Here is a 20,519-nt window from a genome sequence, read left to right as displayed (position 1 = left end):
GTTTCATGCCCGTTGCTGGTTGGCTAACTAGCAACGGGGTCTTACCAGCCAATGGAATTGTGTGATTACAAGCCAGGGGAATCCCATAAAAGAGGGCTCCCCTGGCCCAGATGCCAGTCCGGATTTACTTTATGCCTTGCCAATAAACCGAGAGCTGACTGTCACTCGACTCGTGTCTTACTGCCTGTGCGATCTAACAGCTTCACTGCTCCTTTAAAAAGGAGCAGAGAGTCTAGGAACCCTCTTCGATTTCAGACCTACCACTTTAGAGAGGGACAAATGTTGGAACAATTAACTGACCTGACTTGCAGAAATGCTATCCATGTTAGGGATAGTTAGAGATTGGCCAATTGTTTAAAATTGAGAAATGGCCTCTTCAGGCGGGGATGCACTATTGCTTCCTTGAAGGCAGTGGTACAATATAACATAAAGATGCTTTAATACCTCTTAAATCTAGCTACTCCATGCCCCAACCAGATGCACATATAAGCTATGTGGTGCATAGATCAAGCTTACAGGTGATGGACCTCATTCCATAGAGAGCCCTATTCATATCCTTAGTTTCTGCGAATTCAAAAGATCCCAGATAATTTCACAAAGATTTCACCCAAGTCATCTTGGTATGCACAATCCAGCTCACATTAAATGTAAGCGATTTTTATTTAGCAAAGGAAATTGCAAATATATCATAGCAATAAGATCTTTAGTAAGATCTTTACCTTCTCTTCCCCTAAAAGTAACGGTGAACAGAGCTGCCAGATGTTAATGTGCAGATGCAATAAAGGTAAGACAAGATGGGATCATGTTTCTCCACTCTTATTACGATGATGTACTCCCAAACTGGGCACAATGACTGGTTTCATTTATCCTCCCCACCCTCACCCCATTGCTCTTGGCATCCCATTTACCATCTTCATTGCCTGCAGCTCCTCAGTAAACTGAAGAACTTGCTGGGCTCAATGAGGGAGGAGGAATGAGCAAACTCATCCAGCACCCTCATTTCTGCAGTCTAGATACTGACAGGCTGCAAAATTGGTAGCAATGTAGTGTATTCAATTCACCTTAAGACAGACGAGTGTGTGGTTAATGGGCTACATGTAATTCTCATGTGTACAACTCACTATGCCTCATATTGACAATATCTGGTGGCAATTTTTTAATTTACCTGTGGGTGGCTTAACACAGAGATTCTTTTTTTTAAAAAAAAAAAAACCTTATTCCCACTGCAAATAACATAAAATAACACAATATTCCATATTCAGTGCCTTCAGTGTTTCCTTTAACCTTTAAAAATGTCTTTAAAATGTTCAGATCTCTATAGAAAAGTTGCCTGCTGCTGACCTATTGTAAGAAGGTATAAGTAGTTGGAGCTGCTTTTGTTTGGAGTTACAAATTAGAGGAGAAGACATTGCCATTCAGTCAAAGGCTTACTACCATATATGCCATTTAACAAATCAGACTAATTCATTTGTTTACATTTTCTGGAAATTGGTATCAGTGATGGAAAAATGCCTCTTGACTCATTGAGCTAAAAAAAAATATTAAAACAGTACAACAGCACAGTTGGCTTCTTATGACAATTTTCTAACTTTTATAAATAATTTTAATGAATTTAAACAAACCATTTAAACTGTTTGATTAATTTTCATCATAGACTGTCAAATTTAACTTATTTTGGAGGCTAGATCTCTAGTTCATTTGTTTTGCTATAATGTCCAATATCCCAAAGATACATCTTTGGGATAACTATGACCTATGTCTCCATAGACATAATGTCCAATACCACAACACTTAAGTGCTTAAGCAACAATATCTGGCCAAGTTCATCAATGGAAGGAAAAGCTTTGCTCTTATTGGGACTGTAATGCTCCGTTGCCTAATCTTTTGATAATGCTGCAGAGCATTCCATCTTACCAGACAGCATGCGGCCTCGTCGGGAGGCTTCTGTAGCTAAAGCGCAGGAGATCTCAATTCGTTTTTCCTGCTCCTGTAACTGAGCCTCTGAGTCCTGGGCCACGTCCATTTCTCCCTCACTGAGGGGGACGACGTTTTGCATGCTGCAAGAGAGAACACTCAAGTTATTTCAGCCAGAAGGCACGCCCAACACTCAAAGCTACAAGGTTAATAAAAGAAGATGGAAACAGATGTGAAACATCCTATTTGTTTAATATAATTTTTAACATTTCTCTATAAAACACAAACGGCCATTCTTAAAGTTATCTTTAAGACTGTAAACACAATCACTCTTCCTTTGCAAAATTAATATTCTTGTTCATTTTCTAGTGAGGGAATTTTGAGGCCATAAATATTTAGATAAGTTATTTTTTCTATCTACTATAGATTGGAATTGCTAATAGGTATATCCAGCAAGACCAGATGTACAGACAAGGCACCAAAGAGAAAGAAGAAAACAGAATGAAACTTATACAACATTAGTAGCTTCTGAATATTAAGAGACTACTGGACAGTGCTGTTAATAAACAGTAAGGGCAAATATATAGCCTCCAAAATGAAATGTTATTCCAAAATGAAATAAAAATTCAAGCTCAGTGACCAAATGGCACATGGGAAAGTCAAAATGTGTGAAGTAGCACTGCACCTGGATTTAGCAATAAGTGTCTTTATCCTTTCCACTTTCTTTTGTTTCTCCTTCATCTCCTCAGGGCTCAGTGGAGTATCAGGTTCCAGCTCAATATACCTTTCTGGGATGAGGACTTTATCTGGAGTGGAAAGCTGAGTAACAAAAACAGCCAATAAGTGGCAATGGTCTTGTTAAATGTTTCACTTGGTAGTATATTTTACCCTACCCTACCCTACCATACCCTACACTACTTCTAGTCTAGTCTAGTCTAGTCTAGTTTACCCTACCTTACCCTACTTCTAGTATCCAACCTTAATCACTATATTATACATTCCAGAATATACACTTTAGATCATGCTTAAAACATGTGTGCTCTGAAACTCTCCAGGCTGTCTTAAAATCAAACATTCCAGGCATTTCATAAATACAAAGTTCAGAATTCTTAGTTCCTCTCCCGCACCTGCATGACTTTTCATTGGGCCTATCCTGTATCCTTAACAGACTATTGAAACTCTCAGCTCATATTGCTCCAACCACACAGACCCTTTGAGTTTCAGAGAAGGCTACTAGATCTCAGTGTACATTATTGGGAAAGAGGCAGTTTGCTGAGATTCAGATTGATCATGTATTTCACCTCTTTGCTAATGTCCACATCATAATGTTCTGGCTCCAACTCCATTTTGCGCAGGCGAGCAATCTCATCTCGGGGGCTTTCATACATCCTGCCAGAATCTTCATAGCGTAATGCTGCCTCCAGGTCAGATATATCCACTTCATGGATACTGCGATGCCTGCGAACCTAGAGCAAAATAGACCACTTAAGATATTGTCAGTATTGCAGGATCCAATCTGGGTCGACCACTGAGACCAGAGGTTAGTCTTCCGAGCTTCTGGACTCGTGCTGGAGTCCATCCTTAGGGAACTTCTCTCTCACCAGAATGTATGAGAGAGAAGTTCATTGAGGATGGATTCCAGCACAAGTCTGAAAGCTCGGAAGATTAAAACTCTGGTCCCAGTGACCGACCCAGATTGAATCCTGGGACATTATCCTGGAACATGTATAGTTCCCTTCATTCATCGTCAGTATTATTTCTAGCTTGACAGATCACTTGATCAACTTAGAGTTGCACTGGCTGAATCTCCCATAACTATTCTTCTATACTAGATCATTAAGAAATTTAGTTACAGAAAGAACAAAAAAAGTCAGAAATAAAATTTTAGACTAGCATGATTTACTGTGCAGACATTTTTTTCATGGGGATAGGGGTGGAATGTAACAGAAATTCAGTCATGTGAGTTTCCAACTCTGGTTTGGACCTGCACAATTAATATATAGGTTTACCACCACAGACTCAGCTTGTAGGAATAAAGCTAAATTACTGCCTCCTAGTAATTGTTACAAAGTTTAAGAATATTTGATTGTCTATCATTCAGCCCAGTTCTTAACTTCAATACCTGCAAAACATCCATATGAAACAGCATTTGACCAATTTTTTCTCAGGAAAATTCTAATACTGAAGTAGATCTGAATGGTTTATGAGATGGAGATTAGTTTTCACTAATAAAGCAAATGTATTACCACTTTATAAGAGGCAGGTGCTTTTGAGAGAAGGCTATCTGTCTGTTGCTGATTGGCTGGAAGTTGCAAGCTCCGTCTCTTTTCCTTCATAGAACTGCTTTGATGGCGTTTCATGCGATCAATTTGTTCCTCAACACTCATCTTTGCTTTCATCTCATTGGAAAACACAGCACTCTTTGGCCTGTCCTAAGGGAGAAAACAGGACCCTGGTGGTTACTAATGGCCCCAGAGGCTTTTTGTTTCATCAAAATCTTGGTTTATTTTTTTCTGAGGGCAGATTCAGGATAGAAAATATTCTGACAACAACAGGATCCTTATGTTGTTAACATTTTTGTTAGAAGATGGGAAATCTTCCAGTAGATAGCAGCCCAGGTTCTCAACCAAAAGATGACTAGTTGTTAATAAAACAGTTTATGAAAAGAGGAGTTTGGCAAAGTGTGTTTGAGCATGACAGCAAATGCAGTAAGAAGTTTGCAAAATTTTGAAACTAGAATAATACAGGATTTTTTTTTCTGCATGACATGATTATATCAAATCATTTAATATAAGATATGATATGTGATATAAATCTAATAATACAATACAATATTTATGAGTTTATGACAACTGTGTTTTTGGGGAGAAAAAATAAAGTACTAATTTAGCTTACAATGCAAACATTGTAAGAAGAAGAAAAGATAAATGCTGTGTCCAAAAGCTTCCCATTTTTGTCAATCCAGGAGGAAATTCCACAAAGTAGATTTGTTGCTAACTTCTCAGTATCAGGATGGCAATTTCTCATTGGCTGGAACCCCCACCTCATCCCACCCTGGGTCCTCAGTTCTCCCACCTCCCAGAAGTGCCTTGATGCTCTTTCACTGGGCATTTTGAAGCTGGCTGTTTTCTCCACTGAGTTGAAGTCATGGTGTCAATCATTTCATTCTGATTTTCAAATGGAGACATTGTTTTTCTATGAAAATAAATGCAGTGATACAATTATAAGAACACAGGGCAGGTGCTGGCTGGAGGCTGGGTTTTGCATCTCCTGTTGATCACCTGGAGGGAGTGCTATTTGCTTCATAGGTTGCGGTGATTATTGTGGGGATGTTAATGATGAAGACCCTTGTAGGACAGAGCAAAAATACTTCTGAGTGTTCGGGTAAAACTGTTGGTATAGGAAACCTTCCTGAGATCTCAATACAATTGTGTTCCAGTAAGATAATAATAATAATAATAATAATAATAATAATAATAACAACAACAACAACAACAACAACAACAATAATAATAATAATAATATTTGGAAGGGACCTTGGAGGTCTTCTAGTCCAACCCCTGCTCAGGCAGGAAACCCTATACCATTTCAGATAAATGGTTGTCCAGTCTCTTCTTAAAAACTTCCAGTGTTGGAACATTCACAACTTCTGGAGGCAGGTTGTTCCACTGATTAATTGTTCTAACTGTCAGGAAATTTCTTCTTAGTTCTAGGTTGCTTCTCTCCTTGATTAGTTTCCATCTATTGCTTCTTGTCCTGCCTTCAGGTGCTTTGGAGAATAGCTTGACTCCCTCTTCTTTGTTGATTTAGTTGATTTTGACTAGTGGCTAAGGATGAAACTAGAGCAGTAGTTCTCAAATGGGGTCGGGACCCCATTTGGGGTCGATCGACCATTTCATGGGGGTCGCCAAGCAAGGCTGTCCGCCATTTTTTTTGTCCGCCATTTTTTTCCCTTTTCCGGCGGGTGCCTTACCTCCCTTGGGCTGGGCCAGCTGGTGGTTGGCCTGCTCCATCTCTGTCGCTTGCCAGCTACGCCTCGGCCGGCGCAGGGGGCGGAACCACGCATGTGCGGCGCTCCCGGGCAGGGAAAGTCCTCGACTTACGACCGGTTGGGTAGTCCTCGACTTACGACCGGTTTAGTCCTCGACTTACGACGTTTAGTCCTCGACTTACGACCGGTTGGGGTCGCAGCATTAAAAAGGTTGAGAACCACTGAACTAGAGGCTTTCTGGTCACACATTTAACTCATTCTTTCTGGCAATCCTGGATTAACTGTTATCATCACATTTCTCCCAATTCACTGAACTGTCAATAAAGTAGGAAGAATAAAATCTTTCTCCGTCAAAGTGGAGAAATTTGAACCTTATCATACAGACATTATCATCTATAAGTGATGAGGACACTGACATCAGTTAGGATGCTGATACTTCTGCTGATCTCCCTAGCTTGCTTCTCAATGGTTAACTTTTCCTTATGTCAGGGTTTCCCAACCTTGGCAGCTTTAAGATATGTAGACTTTATATCCCAGAATTCTGGGAGCTGAAGTCCACATGTTTTAAAGTTGCCAAGGCTGGGAAACTCTGCCTTATGTAATACCTTTGTATAAACATTGTTCCCCTTTTGGTACCAAGAAAGACCTTTTCATTCCCATAGGAAATAGACTTTTTAATTTACAGTAGAATTTTGCTGCTACATTATTTAAGAGGTTTTTTTAAAAAATATAATTATAACTTTTAGTTAGAGGGCTGTTTAATTTTTGGACTGATTTTTTAAAAATTTCATTTGATATTTCTTTTCATTGATCACTTGATCGCATTGTTTTATGATTTGTTGTATAATTGCATTGTTGGCTTTTATATATTGTATTGTTCAGCACTATTTCCTGCAGAGTAATTAATATTATTAAAAATGAATTAACAGAATATTAAAATGATGGCAGAATTCATCCTCACCTGAGAATCCCGCCCATTGGCACTCCTCCTCACCACACCTGATGTTGGTGTGTTCTCATCATCCATAGGTGACTTAGTTCTTGGAGGAACAATACCAACTGTGGAAATCCAGGAGGTAAAGAAAAACAAAGATATTAACAAGAAGCGGGAAGATTCTGGCAATGGCAATATATAAATAGAAAGCATTTATTTTAAATGACTTTTACACCCACTCATATTGTAACCACAACTATGGGTGGCTCACAAACAGTAAAAACAGATACCTTCCCAACAATTAGAATAAAAACTTAGGATGCTCCAGGGCAGCACTGTCCCACATTGCCTGGGCTCCAGCCTCATTCTGCCCCAACTCTTGTGTTAGCAAAGCTCTGTTGGTTGGTTTTCCTGTTAACATTTGCTCATTATCTATTGTAAAATGGGAAAATTAATTTGGACTCTGGAATATTACTGAATGTTATTATAATTTCTGCTCCATTAATTGTTTTATTTGTTTGTGTGTGTATATGTGTGTGTGTGTGTGTGTGTGTGTGTGTGTGTGTGTTGGTCTTAATTCATTATTAGCCACACAAACTTATAATAGATGGGTGGCCACCACCAAATAAATGGGACAGATGATAGAGATGGATAGATGGATCCATCCGTCTGTCCATCTGTCTGTCCATCCATCCACCCACCTGTCCACCCATCCATCCACTCACCCGCACACCCACCCATCTATCCCTGTGACAGGTAATCCAAATACTTACTTAGGACAGGTAATGGAAACAGTTATTTAGGACAAGAAAGGAGCAAGAACTACTTTCTTGCTAAAATCATTTCAGAAGAACCTTGCTGAATGAGACCAAACTCACTGGGCCAGCCTACAAGCTTGTTAAGACAATAACCATTGAGCAGCAGTTTTTTTCCCATTGTGAATGTCTATGGATGGGTTGGAATCTGGATTTGTTTTAGCATCGATTGCTTAACAAGCCAAAATGGATGGATTGATAGTTAAGCTATAACTCATGGCTTAGGAATGACTAGGCTCATACAGCATGCTAGGGTTGACATTTGTATGAACTCAATCTGTCTCTATGTGATACTGTATACTGACTTTGTATAGTGACATATTATATTGCTCTGAACAAAGGAATTTGGGGATAAAAGGCTTTGCTTATTGTAATGTATTCCTATATATTATGTTTCTTAAAATCTATCTTTCCTGAATTTGAGAGATACAAACTTTATACCAGTTATCCCCAATCTATACTCTTTTTTTTAAACACCAGACTACAGTTCCCACCATTCCAAGCCAGCATGACTTTTGGAGCTGGCAAAGAAGATAATATCAGCAAACAAATGGATTCTCTTAATAAAATGCAATGTATAGGTACCTTTGTTGAGTGCCACCTGCTTATCAGCATCTTGGTCCTGTCTTGGCTGCAAGAGACCAGCCTCCATTGTTGAGTGTGAGGCTGATGCCCGGTGATGGTCCTTCTTGCTCTGCTCAAAGCTGGACTTTGACTGTGGGGAAAACATATTTCCTTTGAAAAGTGTCTGGTCTTGCTGAAGACAACTGCTATAGACAGCTGTTACTGTCCTGAAGGTTTGGTTGTTTTTGTTTAAGGAATTTAAATGGCCACCCAGCTCATAGTTCTGATTATAGATGGTTAACATAGAGTTAGAACAGAGAAGAAAAAAATAGGCAACAAGAATATATTGAGTATATTGAAAAAAGAATCAGAAGCATCTCTGTAGATTTTTTTTCTTCTCTGTTCCAAAACAGTTCAAATGATGAAAAACCAGTCAGGTGAAGAAAAGATGGGGCAAATGTTTACTTCATTAGCATGTTTTTTGTTCAAGGTAAAATATCCAGGAAAGGCAAGGATTTCTATTCCTAGTAGATTCCCCTAGGAATTAGAAATATCCAGCTGGATATACATTGGAGAATAAAGCTCATGAGATAAACTGCCACCTGTTCTCTACTTCTATAAATGGAAACTAGAAAGCACACCAGAAGAGGATATTTGATGAAATTATATTGCCCTTAATTAGAAAACAAAAATAGCAACTACTTGGAGAAGAGGAATACTGTGAGGAAAAGATTCACTGTCTTGGATACTTCATTTTCTTCTGCTTCATTTCAGTACCATTTCTATAACTTTCACAGGGGCTTAATTGAAGAAACAAAGGGTTTTAGACTTCTTATAGCCTCAGCTCATTTTTTGCTGCAATAACTTAGATTTTTGTGTGATATTGGTGGGGTGGAGGAATATTATCTGTATGTCTATCTTATCCATCTATATACCTCCTGCCATTATTATTTTTAGAAATAACTCAAGGTGGCAGACATATCACACACAGCTTTTTCCTATTTTTCCCACCACAAAAACCCTGTGAGATGAGCTGGGCTGAAAGAGAGTGACTGGCCTAAGATCATCCAGCTGGCTTTCATGGCTAGGAAAGACCTTAACCACTAGACCAAACTGCTTTTATAGTGCTTGCTGCTTCTGCTTAAGTAAGTTTTCCAGATCTTTGAATTTTTTCAAAAACATGCAACCTCCTGTGATTTAATTTCTCCCTCCTCCCCACTTTGTGTTTCTAGCTTACATGTCTGTTTTGAAAACCTACCTATGATTATGTAATCCATGATTACATAATCAAACAATGGTTTGCATTCTCAAAAAGGCCAATTCTTTGTTAAATAATTTTCATACCCGGACTTAATCTACTTATAGAAAAAGTGCTTCATGTGGAACTACCGTTATCCATTATAAGCTTAAAGACACAATAGACATGAGCAAGAAAGATTACTGTTAGACATAGGGTTCCCTCGCCCACCCTCTCTCTGGCCGCATTGCCTGGTGAAAGTAGTAAAGGATAGACTCTGCCGCTAGATCTCAGACTCCATTTTGATACCTGTCCCCTCTTCGCCTCGCTGCTTTCCTGCCAGGAAGGGGAGTTAGGATATGGCCAGAGACGGCTTTCAGAAGGAAGTGGAGGGATAGTCGGAGGAGACTCCAAGGGCACATATGATTTGGGGAGGGGAGGTCGAGGTGGACCAGGCTCCTGGAGTGGAGAGGAAATCAAGAAGCATTAGGAGTAAGAGCAAAGAAACTGTGAGAATGTGAAGGAAAAGAGAATTAGTGAGACACAGATACATATAAGGACAGATGTTAAACCAGGATAGGCACCTGCATCTGAGCACCAAAAACCCAGGAGTCAAAATGAACAGCCTTTTTCCTTGGTGACCAACCCAGTACCAATCCAGAGAATACTACTGCTAGTCAGGCATCACTTGATAAATAATGTACATGATACGATGACTTGACTTTCACTTGCTTCAAAAAATATCTGCCATTTCAAAATATGCATCCCGTCTAAGACACATTTTTCAAAATACAAATATTTTAGAATGTCAGCACAATCTGCTGCTTCATCAGAGAATGCAAGCTAGTGTCTCAAGACATGGTTGATGAAGACTTAAAAGACCTCCTGTTGATTCATAAACACCGAGGTCATGGCAACATAGAAAGTGATGCTCCACACAAATATAAGGGGTAGCACATGAGTGGAACTAGGGTTGATGATTGTTTCAGGACAGGGTTTTGATTTTGATGAGAGGAATAGCTTAATGAGTTGTTTCCACTGAACCTAGAAATTTAACTAAAAACGTTTGGCTTGTTCTGATGTATTATCAGTCTAATACAAAGGGAAAAACAGGGTCCTATCACAGTGGTACTCATCCTCAGCAGCTTTAAGATGTGTGGGCTTCAATTCCTAGAATTTCTCCAGCTAGCATGCTATCTGGGAAAATTCTGGGAGTTAAAATCCACACATTTTAAAAGCTTTTGAGGTTGAGTACATTGATCTATCAATTTCTGCATAATTTTTTATTGATGAAGAAGTAGGCTATCTGACTCTCCTCATCTTTTGGCTCAATCCAATGACTTAAGTGTTTGTTTATAATGGGCAAGCATGAACTTGTTACTGTCTAAGGAGTATACAAAGTTAGTATCATACATTACTGTGCTGCTAATATCATGCAACTAAATCATTCCAGACTTTTAGAGTTCTGAAGCATTCATGGCCAAGATATTTAGGTGGTCTTCCTAAAACAGAACAGTGGAATTTATTTGGCTTGAATTCTTAGCATTTATTGGGTGCTTCTTCTGATAGGACTATCAGTTTCCCAAAGAACCTCTAGATGATACCTTCTATGAGCTTGTTCCATAGAAATATCATTCTCCTGAGAGATTGACAATCCTATCAGAGAAACAGAAGATGGATATAACTATGTCAAATAACACACCTCCACAAAAGTTTGCCTGAATGTCAGAATAGCTCATTTAAAATGCAAAATAGAAGCAGCCCAAACAGTTCTTGGTTCTATTATGTCTCTTGAGTCTTTCTCTGCTTTCCCCTTCCTGAAGCCAATAACATCCTGAATTATGTTTGGCCCAAGAAAGTGTCTCTTCTCTCTTCCTATCCCCTTTCACAGAGTGTATGCCCATATATGTGTATTTGTGTATCTCACACGGTCTGCCTAATTTATTATTTCCCCTGCACACAAACACATACACACCAAATAGTTAATTTTGTAATGAAAAAAAAAAGCCAGTCAAAGCTGGGTCCTGTTCTCTGTCATAGCCAAAGACAAAATGGGTCAACAGGTGCCATGGCTACAATTAGAGAGGTAAAGGCTGTTTCCACAGCAGATTCACCCAGCCAATTGGAGCTGCAAAGACTGCTGTCCCTGATTGTATCATGGCTTATCCTTGGGGTACTCAAGATTTTCAGGGGAAAAAGGAAAAAAACATTACTTCCAAACAGTTAAAAACAGCTCAAGACTGATGGTGAGATGGAGGCAAGGTCATGAAGACGTGGCTCTCAAAAATGGTTGGGAAAGCACCAATGTGCTTCATCCAGCAGGTGTAAGGATGAGTCTGTAGACTGTGCTCTGAACAGAGGTGCAATTCAGATTTTTTTTTTATCCCAGGTGTTACTCAGATGCATCATTAGTTTTTTTTGCCAACTGCACAAGCATAAAGAAATAAGAGATGGGGAGCCTTGCTTTATGGGAAAACATCTGCTCATTATTTTAATTGCTAAAAGGCTACTTTTTATAAAATAAAATTGAATAGAACAAAGAGACAGACTATTTTCTATAATGATCAATCTCTGGTCTATTTACTTTCAGTTGCTGGAAAATGTAAAAAACCAAATTTAAAGCAAATGAATAAATAACAATTAAACTCAATTACATACAGAACTTTTATAGGTAAACTGGTGCACCAAGTGCCAGCTACCAGGAATTTGTTCTTTAGATTTCCAGTAACAAACTACAGATTTTCAAGGATTTGGGGTCAATTTCCCAACCTTTAACTGGCTGGTTCTCTGAAATTATTCAAGCATTGTAAGCCAATAATGTAATGCTTAGATTTATACTATGGTCATTGGAGGAATTTGTCCATCCATTCCATGTCAGAAGAAGGTGTACATCTCCACCTACTGGTGGAATGATAACCTTTAAAACAAAAACATCAGGGACCATCTTCTGGCTGCTTCAATTTTCCAGCATCTTTAGCCAGAGGTCCCCAACCTTTTGGGCACCAGGGACCGGTTCTGTGGAGAAAGTTTTTTCCACGGACCGGAGTGTGCATAGTTTTGTGCACTGCCTGTATCCCACAGATGGGGCTTTACTTGTTTGTGCGGACCAGTTGCTGGCATGCTACGGCCCGGTATTGGTCCACAGACCAGCGGTTGGAGACCCTTGCCTTTAGCCATTCTAATTGATGAGAGATTTGCTCACCTCATTGCTGCCTTGCTTGGTAGGGGAGCTCTGGGATCCAGACACAAGAGAGAAAGGGCTCAAGGGGCTTGTGAGGCTAGCTGAGCTCAGAGGACTGGCTGGACTGTTGGAGCTGTAAGTTCCTGATGGGCCAAGGGCCACTGCAAGAAAAGGGAACAGATAGTAAAGCATTAATGAACTGCAGGAAAGGGACATATGACGATGAGTTGGAGATAACTGGAGTGTATCAAACAGAACAGAGAATCTTTTCTACTAAAAGGAGAAAGAGGGATTTTACAAAAAGGGATGAATCTCAATATACTGTACATATAGAAAATAAGAAAGCATATAACATTATTTTCTACTGCCTAAAGCGTGTTTCTTAAGCTCAACTACTTTAAGATGCGTGAACTTCAACTCCCAGAATTCTGACTGGGGAGTTTTGGTAGCTGATGTCCACACATCATAAAATAATTGCGACTGGGAAACACTGGTCTAAAGTACCTAAACCTGGTTAAAATATGCCCTAATAACCAGTGTTTTCTTTTATTGTCCCCTTGCATTGTCTTCATCCCAACCTTGACCCATATTCCAAAAGGTTTTAAGTCATCCTGATGGGATGTTTCAGTGTTAAAGGTAGTTTTCCTTATTAGGCAGTCAACAAACTGCATCAGTTTTACCAAAGACACATTCTGAAGCACTTCACCAATCCATATGACTAGAAGACCCCCAACTCTGTTATTCTGTTATCAATGATACCATCAGATGGCATAAGCAATGGGGGACAGAATTAGGCTGGCACATATTGACAACCTTAGACTGGTACAGCTATACCTCTCTATCCTGGTCCTGGGCATTGTCCTCCAGGGCCATTCTGTCTGAACAATGAGAGAGTCCAGTTCTTCCAATTATTTCAAACAAGGCTCTTCCTTGTACATGCCAGGTCTCTCAGCCAATAAATCAACCTGAATAACAGCTGATGAGGATGGATGAAGGGGGCTGCAGTGTGAGATGACTGCTTCATGGAACAATTCCCCTCTGGGTTTAGCACTCTACTGGGAGAGTAGTAAATCCAAACTCAAAAGCAGCTTGAACAACTGACAGATAGGGTGAAGTGGCAGAGAAAGAATAGCTCATACAATCCCCCTAGAAGCCTATCAGCTAATGTTTGTACTGCTTTTGGACACAGATGGGCTTTTTAATGGATGAGTGTTAATCTGGTGTTCAAGGACAGTCTGACAGGAATAATGGATTGTACCATGAAGCAGCAGCAGCAGAGAGAAAGAAAGGTCAAACAACCTCCAATCTCTCAGCTATTCAGGTTATTCAGACCCCTTCGCCTGCTGTCTCTTACCACCTGGGCAAGTGACCCTACATGTGACAAAATGCCCAGTAAAAAGAGGACCAGTTTTCATAGAAGGTTAGGCCCTATAGTCTGGTCATATGTAAAAACCATTGCCAATTACAGCTGTCCTCTTTCTACAAGTCAGAACAGAGACACTGTGGATTAGCAATGGGGGTAATAAACTCTATGTTGGTGTCAGGCTCATGGATAAGAAAATAGTACTTGATGTAGAGAGGACTGTGGGCAAAATGGATAGTTTCTCAGCTCCAGTACCTCTACTTGTGTCTTTTAAGTACTCCTCACCCTCATACATAATATCTTTCTTGTTAGGTCTCCCTAGCTCTAGAGATAAAGAAAGTCAGAACAAGATTTTTGAAAGCATATGTAGCTTTGACTACATAGATTCTTGGGCTGTAGGACCCTTAACTTGTATCCATTAGTTTAATCCTGTTATCACCACTGTAGTTATTCTATTTGTTATGAATTGGTTGATCAAAGAAAAGGCCACATTTATTGGTTAGCTACTTAACTTATTTGTCATTTATTTATGAGACTTCTATGCTTCTCCACTCCAGAAAACTTTGAGCACCACAGATAGGGAACTGCTTCCCTGCACTTAAACAGCACCAGGGCTGGAAACTGGAACTTTTCAGCTACAGCTGAAAAAAACATTTCATGCTGACTATTAAGGTAAAAGCAAATACTCAGGTTTGGAATAATATCGACATCACCATTTAGTAGGCTGTCATTATTTCTGGGAGATGGAAGTCACAGGGGCAGGGATGGGGGTCAGGGAAGGAGAGATCTAAAGCTTGATCATAAAGCAGAAGGGCGTATACAATTCAGTCTAAAATGCTTTGACGCTGACTTCATTTTTAAGCAGATAAGACACATTGGAAAAAGTACAGAAAAGGATATTCAAATGGATTAGAGACCTTCTCTTTAAAATATAACTAATGTGTTCAGAGTTTCTTAGTTTTAAAAAGAGGCAGCTTGGGGTAGGGGAGGACAAAGTTTACAAAATGATGCCTAGCATGGAAATAGTGAGAAATAAGTTTCAAACGTTATTTGAAGTGCACCCAGTTCAGGACTGACAATAAAAAATAATTCCTTCCCTCAACACATCTTTAATTGATGGAATTTATTGCCACAAGATGAGATGATAGTTGCTGTATGCAAAGAAGCTGGTTTAAAATTGTAAACCAATTTATGAAGGATAAGACTATCAAGTGGTTTTAGGTGAACTAGTTGAACAGAAATAGCACAAAAATAAAGGGATTAAACCAATGTCATCAAGAGGAGTGTCAGAGCAGTTTTATATATATAAATGCTACGCCAACACAAATAGTTGTGTAGCAAATAGGATGCATGTAACTTTCAGTTACAAAAATGAACTTTTTATTATATTTTTAAAATGAGCCATAGACTGTTCTGACTGGGCATTATAGAAATTGAATACTGGAGTCCAAAATATTTCAATATTAAAGATTGAAGAATGCTTGTTGAAATGAAATATAAGGTAGTCCTTGACTTGGGATAGTAATTGAGCTCAAAGAAGAAATTTTCTGACATAACAATTAATCAGTGGAACAGATTGCTTCCAGAAGCTGTGGGTGTTCCAACACTGGAGGTTTTAAAGAAGAGATTGGACAACCATTTGTCCAGAATAGTATAGGGTCTCCTGCTTAAGCAGGAGGTTGGACCAGAAGACCAACCCTTCCAACTCAGTTATTCTGTTTTTCTGTTAAAATTACACTTGTGTCATTGTGGGTATTAAGTAGGTCATCACATGACCCACCTGATTTTATGACATTTTTAGCAATGGTCCAAGGATGCAGCAGGAAAGTGCAACAAATGGTAATTCTACACTGATTGGAACAGCAACCAACTGACTCTAGTGAGCATTTCAGGTAGCAGAAAATGGATGTTCGTTTCACAATAGCAATGGCAGATAATTAACACTCAGATATTTAACACTCAGATATTAATTGAACATTGTATCAGGTTACCAATAGCAATAGCACTTAGACTTATATACTACTTCATAGTGTTTTACAGCCTTCCCTAAGCAGTTTGCAGAGTCAGCTATTGCCCTCAACAATCTGGGTCCTCATTTTACCAACCTCAGAAAGAAGGAAGGCTGAGCCAACCTTGAGCCAGTCAGAATCGAACTGCTGGCAGTCGGCAGAATTAGCCTGCAATCCTGCATTCTAACCAAGGTGCTACTTATGGCTCATTAAGAAGTAAAAATCAATTGAAGAAGTGGCCCTCACCTCGGTGTTTTGCGGTGTCTGTGCCCCGAGAGGGGTTGTTCTTTTTGAGTCCCTCCATCACATCCTGGATTCGCCAAATCTCTTTCTGGATTTGCCTGTTGAGCATTTCATTCTGAAAGACCGAGGAGAGAAACAAATCCACATTTAATTAAACTAAATATTAACGTTAGTAATTAATTTCCTATACTTAATTGTGGGCAGGGGGAAGGATAATTTTTAGGCAACCATCAGTTGTGATATGTATATTTGTTTTCTTGTCTCTCTCACCAGGCTATCACTTAATACCTGTTAACTACTATAATGGAAAGTAGATAAATTAGAGCAAGAAACAACAACAACAAAAACAGAAATATAACTAAAAAAAGAAAAATACTTCCTCTATGAAACGTTTCCTTTAAAATCTATTTAAAGCATAGCCTCATCATGATAATAGAATACTAAGATTTCGGTTCTGCTCTTTTGATATTGAACACACTTACTTAAGAATAAGCAACAATCCATGAAGAAAATGGTGGTAGCAAAATGTTTCAAATTCAAAATGTTGTGAGTTGAAGTGATCTATTTTGAATCTGAAACAGCTATCCTGACATTATTGGAAGTATTCTGATGCTATTCTGATCACTCTGGATACGTCCTTGGCTCCAATCAGCCTGATTTCAAGCTGATTTCAAACTCAGTTGCTTTAAACTCAAGAGAGCTGCTTCAAGTTCAAAGCAGATCCAGAATAGTCGGAATACTACAATAATAATGGAAGGATCCTTTCGAACTTGAACAAAACTCTTTTAAAGTGAAAATTTTTGGATCACACCTAATAAAAAGCAATATATTTTAAAAGGGGAGTCATAAAAACAAATATATGCAACTTTATTATGCCATTTTTTTAATAAAATGTTGGAAGGAAGGAAGGAAGGAAGGAAGGAAGGAAGGAAGGAAGGAAGGAAGGAAGGAAGGAAGGAAGGAAGGAAGGAAGGAAGGAAGGAAGGAACAACTACTTATATTGACTGACTCTGGGTCTGTGCACCAATGTCCCTATCATCTGCAGTGATTTCAGAATTCTCTGCACTGTGGAATAGATGTGTTTGATCCTACAGTTGAATTGCAATTGCATCATCAATGGTATCTGCTCTTGGTTATGTTTCTCTTTTTTCCAGGTTTCAGAACTGGGGATTTCTGAGAATTAAAGTTCACATATCCAGAGGATCTTCAGTTAGGGAAGTCTAAAAATTCTGTTTCCCCTAGGCTTATCTGCCTCTGCTATTAGAATTCTGCAATAGAAAAGGTAAGAAAGGGAATTTCAGCAGGAAAAGGTATAGGTAATAAAGGAGTAAGCAATCTCTTTATTTAACTTTTCTACAAAAAAAAATGTCCCCTTCAAAGATGCCTTTTAATACAATATACTGGGAATTTGTTATATTCATGCCTTTGATAGGTGAGTCTTCATAAAATAACGAGGAGGAGTGATTGCAAAGGGAAGAGACAGAATGGAAAGAAAGAAAAATAGAAATCAAAGGAAGGACAGCTACGGGTTGAGAAGAATGGATGAGAGACTGAGGTATAGACCTGCAGTGAAAGAAAAGAGCACAGAGAAGAAAAAAGGGCTGGGAAAAAGTTGTTTGCTTCCTTTATAAAAGGATGAAACAATTATGTTACAAACGTTACCACAAAAATACTTTTCCACAATTAACTGGGTGATCTGTGTCTGCTAATTAAAAATAAATAAAAGTAATCATTTAAATTATTTCAGTTGTGCATCCTTGCCCAATCTCTGTGTGATCTTTCTTGTAGATTAAGCCCATTTTCTCCTGAGGACACTTGGCTTCATCAGCTCTTAGCAATTCAGCCTCTAGGTTTTGAAGTCTCTGTAATCCCCAAGTAAAGAAAGGTATAGTGTCTCACATGAAATTGTTCATGCAGGAAACTGTGGGTGTGTGAACATGATTTTATCAAGCCTCCAGAATGTAGATAAATCTTGAATCTAAATTGAAGAGTGCTTCAAAAGTTAGCTTCCTGTTGGCACAAATGTGTAGAGTACAGTAAATATAATGCAGACAATACACTGCATTCTGGTTTTTACAACTGTGGCTACATTCTTTGAAGCTATTGCAATTCTGGCAATGTGGGTCTGTATAATACTGATTCACTGCCTAATATCTTATTAGGGTTCTTCAATCAATGTTGTAACCAGAATCACAGGGATGGAGAAAAAAAACCCAGCCGATACCCCTCATCAGCGTATAGTACTTTAGAAATCAGAAGCTTGATTTCTGAAAACTATTCAATTGCCTTTATGTCACAATGTCCCATAAACATGGTTAGCGTATGAATTATGTTACCCTTGTGACTCTGCAATAACATATATGGCTAAAATGTGCTATGATATGCAAATTTATTCATTAAAAAAATTCCATACCCATTAGGCAATTTACAAATATTTATTTACAATAAAAGCAAAACCAACTCTTAGCTTAATTTAAAAAAAAACCTATAAAAAACAAAAAATGTTTGGATAAAAATTAATATTGTAAGCCCCATTCTAAATTGTAACAGGGAAGGGGTCACCTCTGCTCTTCGAGGATGTTGTTACATAGCATAGGCTCTACCACAGGAAAGCAGAAGTAGCTGCTGATATTAAATGCATCCAGGATAGAATGTGTTAATTTTCTTCATTGGTAAAGATGGCGTTGGCATTAGTGGTATCTGCAGGAATATATGTGTAAATCTGCAAAATGCCAAGTGCAATGTTGCCATAGGAGGCCCACTCCTGTTGAATAAATGTTAAAATGGGCTGAGCTTTGATCATGGCACTATAGACACCTTCTTACAGATTTTGGCCTTCTGCAGGGATGCTCTTAATTGATACCTGTATTAAAAATGCAAATCTGTGTTGTGCAGAGATAACAGGGGCCATCGCCTCTTGCTTCTTGTCACAGCTTTTTATGTGTATATTTTCTCCTTCACCTATCACATCTCCTGCTATATGACCATTTATGTCCCAGTTTCCCAAATTAAAATAATAATCACCATCATTTAAAGTCAAGCATGCAACATTGCAAAAATATTCAAACATTTCCTTTGATTTGTGTGATTCATTTCAAATGCAGAATTTGGGGTCTTTACCTAATATTTAAATTGTAACAAGTAAATATAGCTAGGCTATGTATTGTATTTCAATTTTAATATGGATATCTGCAGGAAAGAGCTAATCTGGTCACTCAGCTGAGAGGTCAGTTGGGAAATATATCCTTCCCATCCAGCTACGAGTGATAAATATTTCGTTATTGTAGCTCAAATCAGTCATGGAAACACAGCTACATATCAAGGTGAGTGAAATTACATTGGAAATATGCACAAGAATATAAACAAGTGTTGATTTATTATAATTTAAACACAGAGATGGGATCTATCCATCCAATTAGAACTCAAAATGTTGCCTGCCCTTTCTATGGCCACAAGCAATTTTTTCCACCAGGAGACAGAACAGCTCCTGTTCTCCATTGAGGTCATCAGAATGTCAAATACCAGGAAAGCAAGCTTGGATTAAACATCTATCTGGCAGGCATGACACAATGTTTTTATAAACATAAGTTTGTGTTTATTTGTACATAAGTACAAATTCCAAGCCACTTAGACAACTTTTCTCAGCTTGGGCTCTCCAGGTATATAATATTATAACTTTTGTTAGGCACAGTTAATCTTCTGAAAATTTCTCTAACTTAGTAGACCGAGAAACTGGGTGAATGATTTCCTTAAATTTGGGTAGGATTTGCACTTATTTCCAACATATTCTAGCAACTCAGCATGCTGAGCATTGTATCCTTGATTGTGGATTTGCCTGCAATCCATCTGATGCAGATGGATTCATTCTCTCACCTGGATGTCCAAGTTCAGCTGTTCCCATAAATCATCATGCAAGGCTGACACCTCAGCTTCCAGATTCTCATATTCCATAGTGCTGTTGGCCAGTGCCTGTGGGGATTTGCAAACAGTCTCATCAAGATACGAATGTCTGGCTAGATCCCTGTAGTGCAGAAAAACTAATTGGCATAAGAACACTAACTGTTCAACCATCTGTTTGGATCACAGCCTTCAAAACTTCACAGAAGAGACAAAGATTTCCATTCCGAAAAACATTTGCTTTTTTAAAAACTCATTATAAGTCTTCAGGGGTAGGGAAGCAAGGCTAGCATTTTGCTTGTTTCTTTAGGTTGGGTTTGTTTTTGTTTTTTTGGCATACTGAAAACATAGGCCCTATTCTCTGAGTATAG

At 38.7% G+C, this 20,519-nt stretch overlaps 1 protein-coding gene across 1 annotated transcript in view; it reads right to left on the bottom strand.

Annotated features, from left to right (window-relative positions):
* PLEKHA6 (pleckstrin homology domain containing A6) overlaps positions 1-20,519 on the bottom strand; it is a 128,043-nt gene that overhangs the window by 3,241 nt on the left and 104,283 nt on the right. The window contains exons 13-21 of the mRNA XM_015832159.1: positions 20,125-20,220; positions 16,255-16,366; positions 12,658-12,797; positions 8,240-8,369; positions 6,867-6,964; positions 4,161-4,346; positions 3,216-3,380; positions 2,600-2,733; positions 1,915-2,057 (exon numbers count right to left, since the gene is read on the bottom strand). Coding sequence (XP_015687645.1) covers positions 1,915-2,057; positions 2,600-2,733; positions 3,216-3,380; positions 4,161-4,346; positions 6,867-6,964; positions 8,240-8,369; positions 12,658-12,797; positions 16,255-16,366; positions 20,125-20,220 — 1,204 coding nt within the window. The remainder of the gene's footprint in view (positions 1-1,914; positions 2,058-2,599; positions 2,734-3,215; positions 3,381-4,160; positions 4,347-6,866; positions 6,965-8,239; positions 8,370-12,657; positions 12,798-16,254; positions 16,367-20,124; positions 20,221-20,519) is intronic.

The sequence above is a fragment of the Protobothrops mucrosquamatus genome, unplaced genomic scaffold (assembly GCF_001527695.2).
Source record: "Protobothrops mucrosquamatus isolate PMUCROS unplaced genomic scaffold, P.Mucros_1.0 scaffold_310, whole genome shotgun sequence".
Lineage (NCBI taxonomy): Eukaryota > Metazoa > Chordata > Lepidosauria > Squamata > Viperidae > Protobothrops > Protobothrops mucrosquamatus.
The sequence above is the reverse complement of the archived record's forward strand: the minus strand, read 5'-3'. Positions and strand labels throughout refer to the sequence as shown.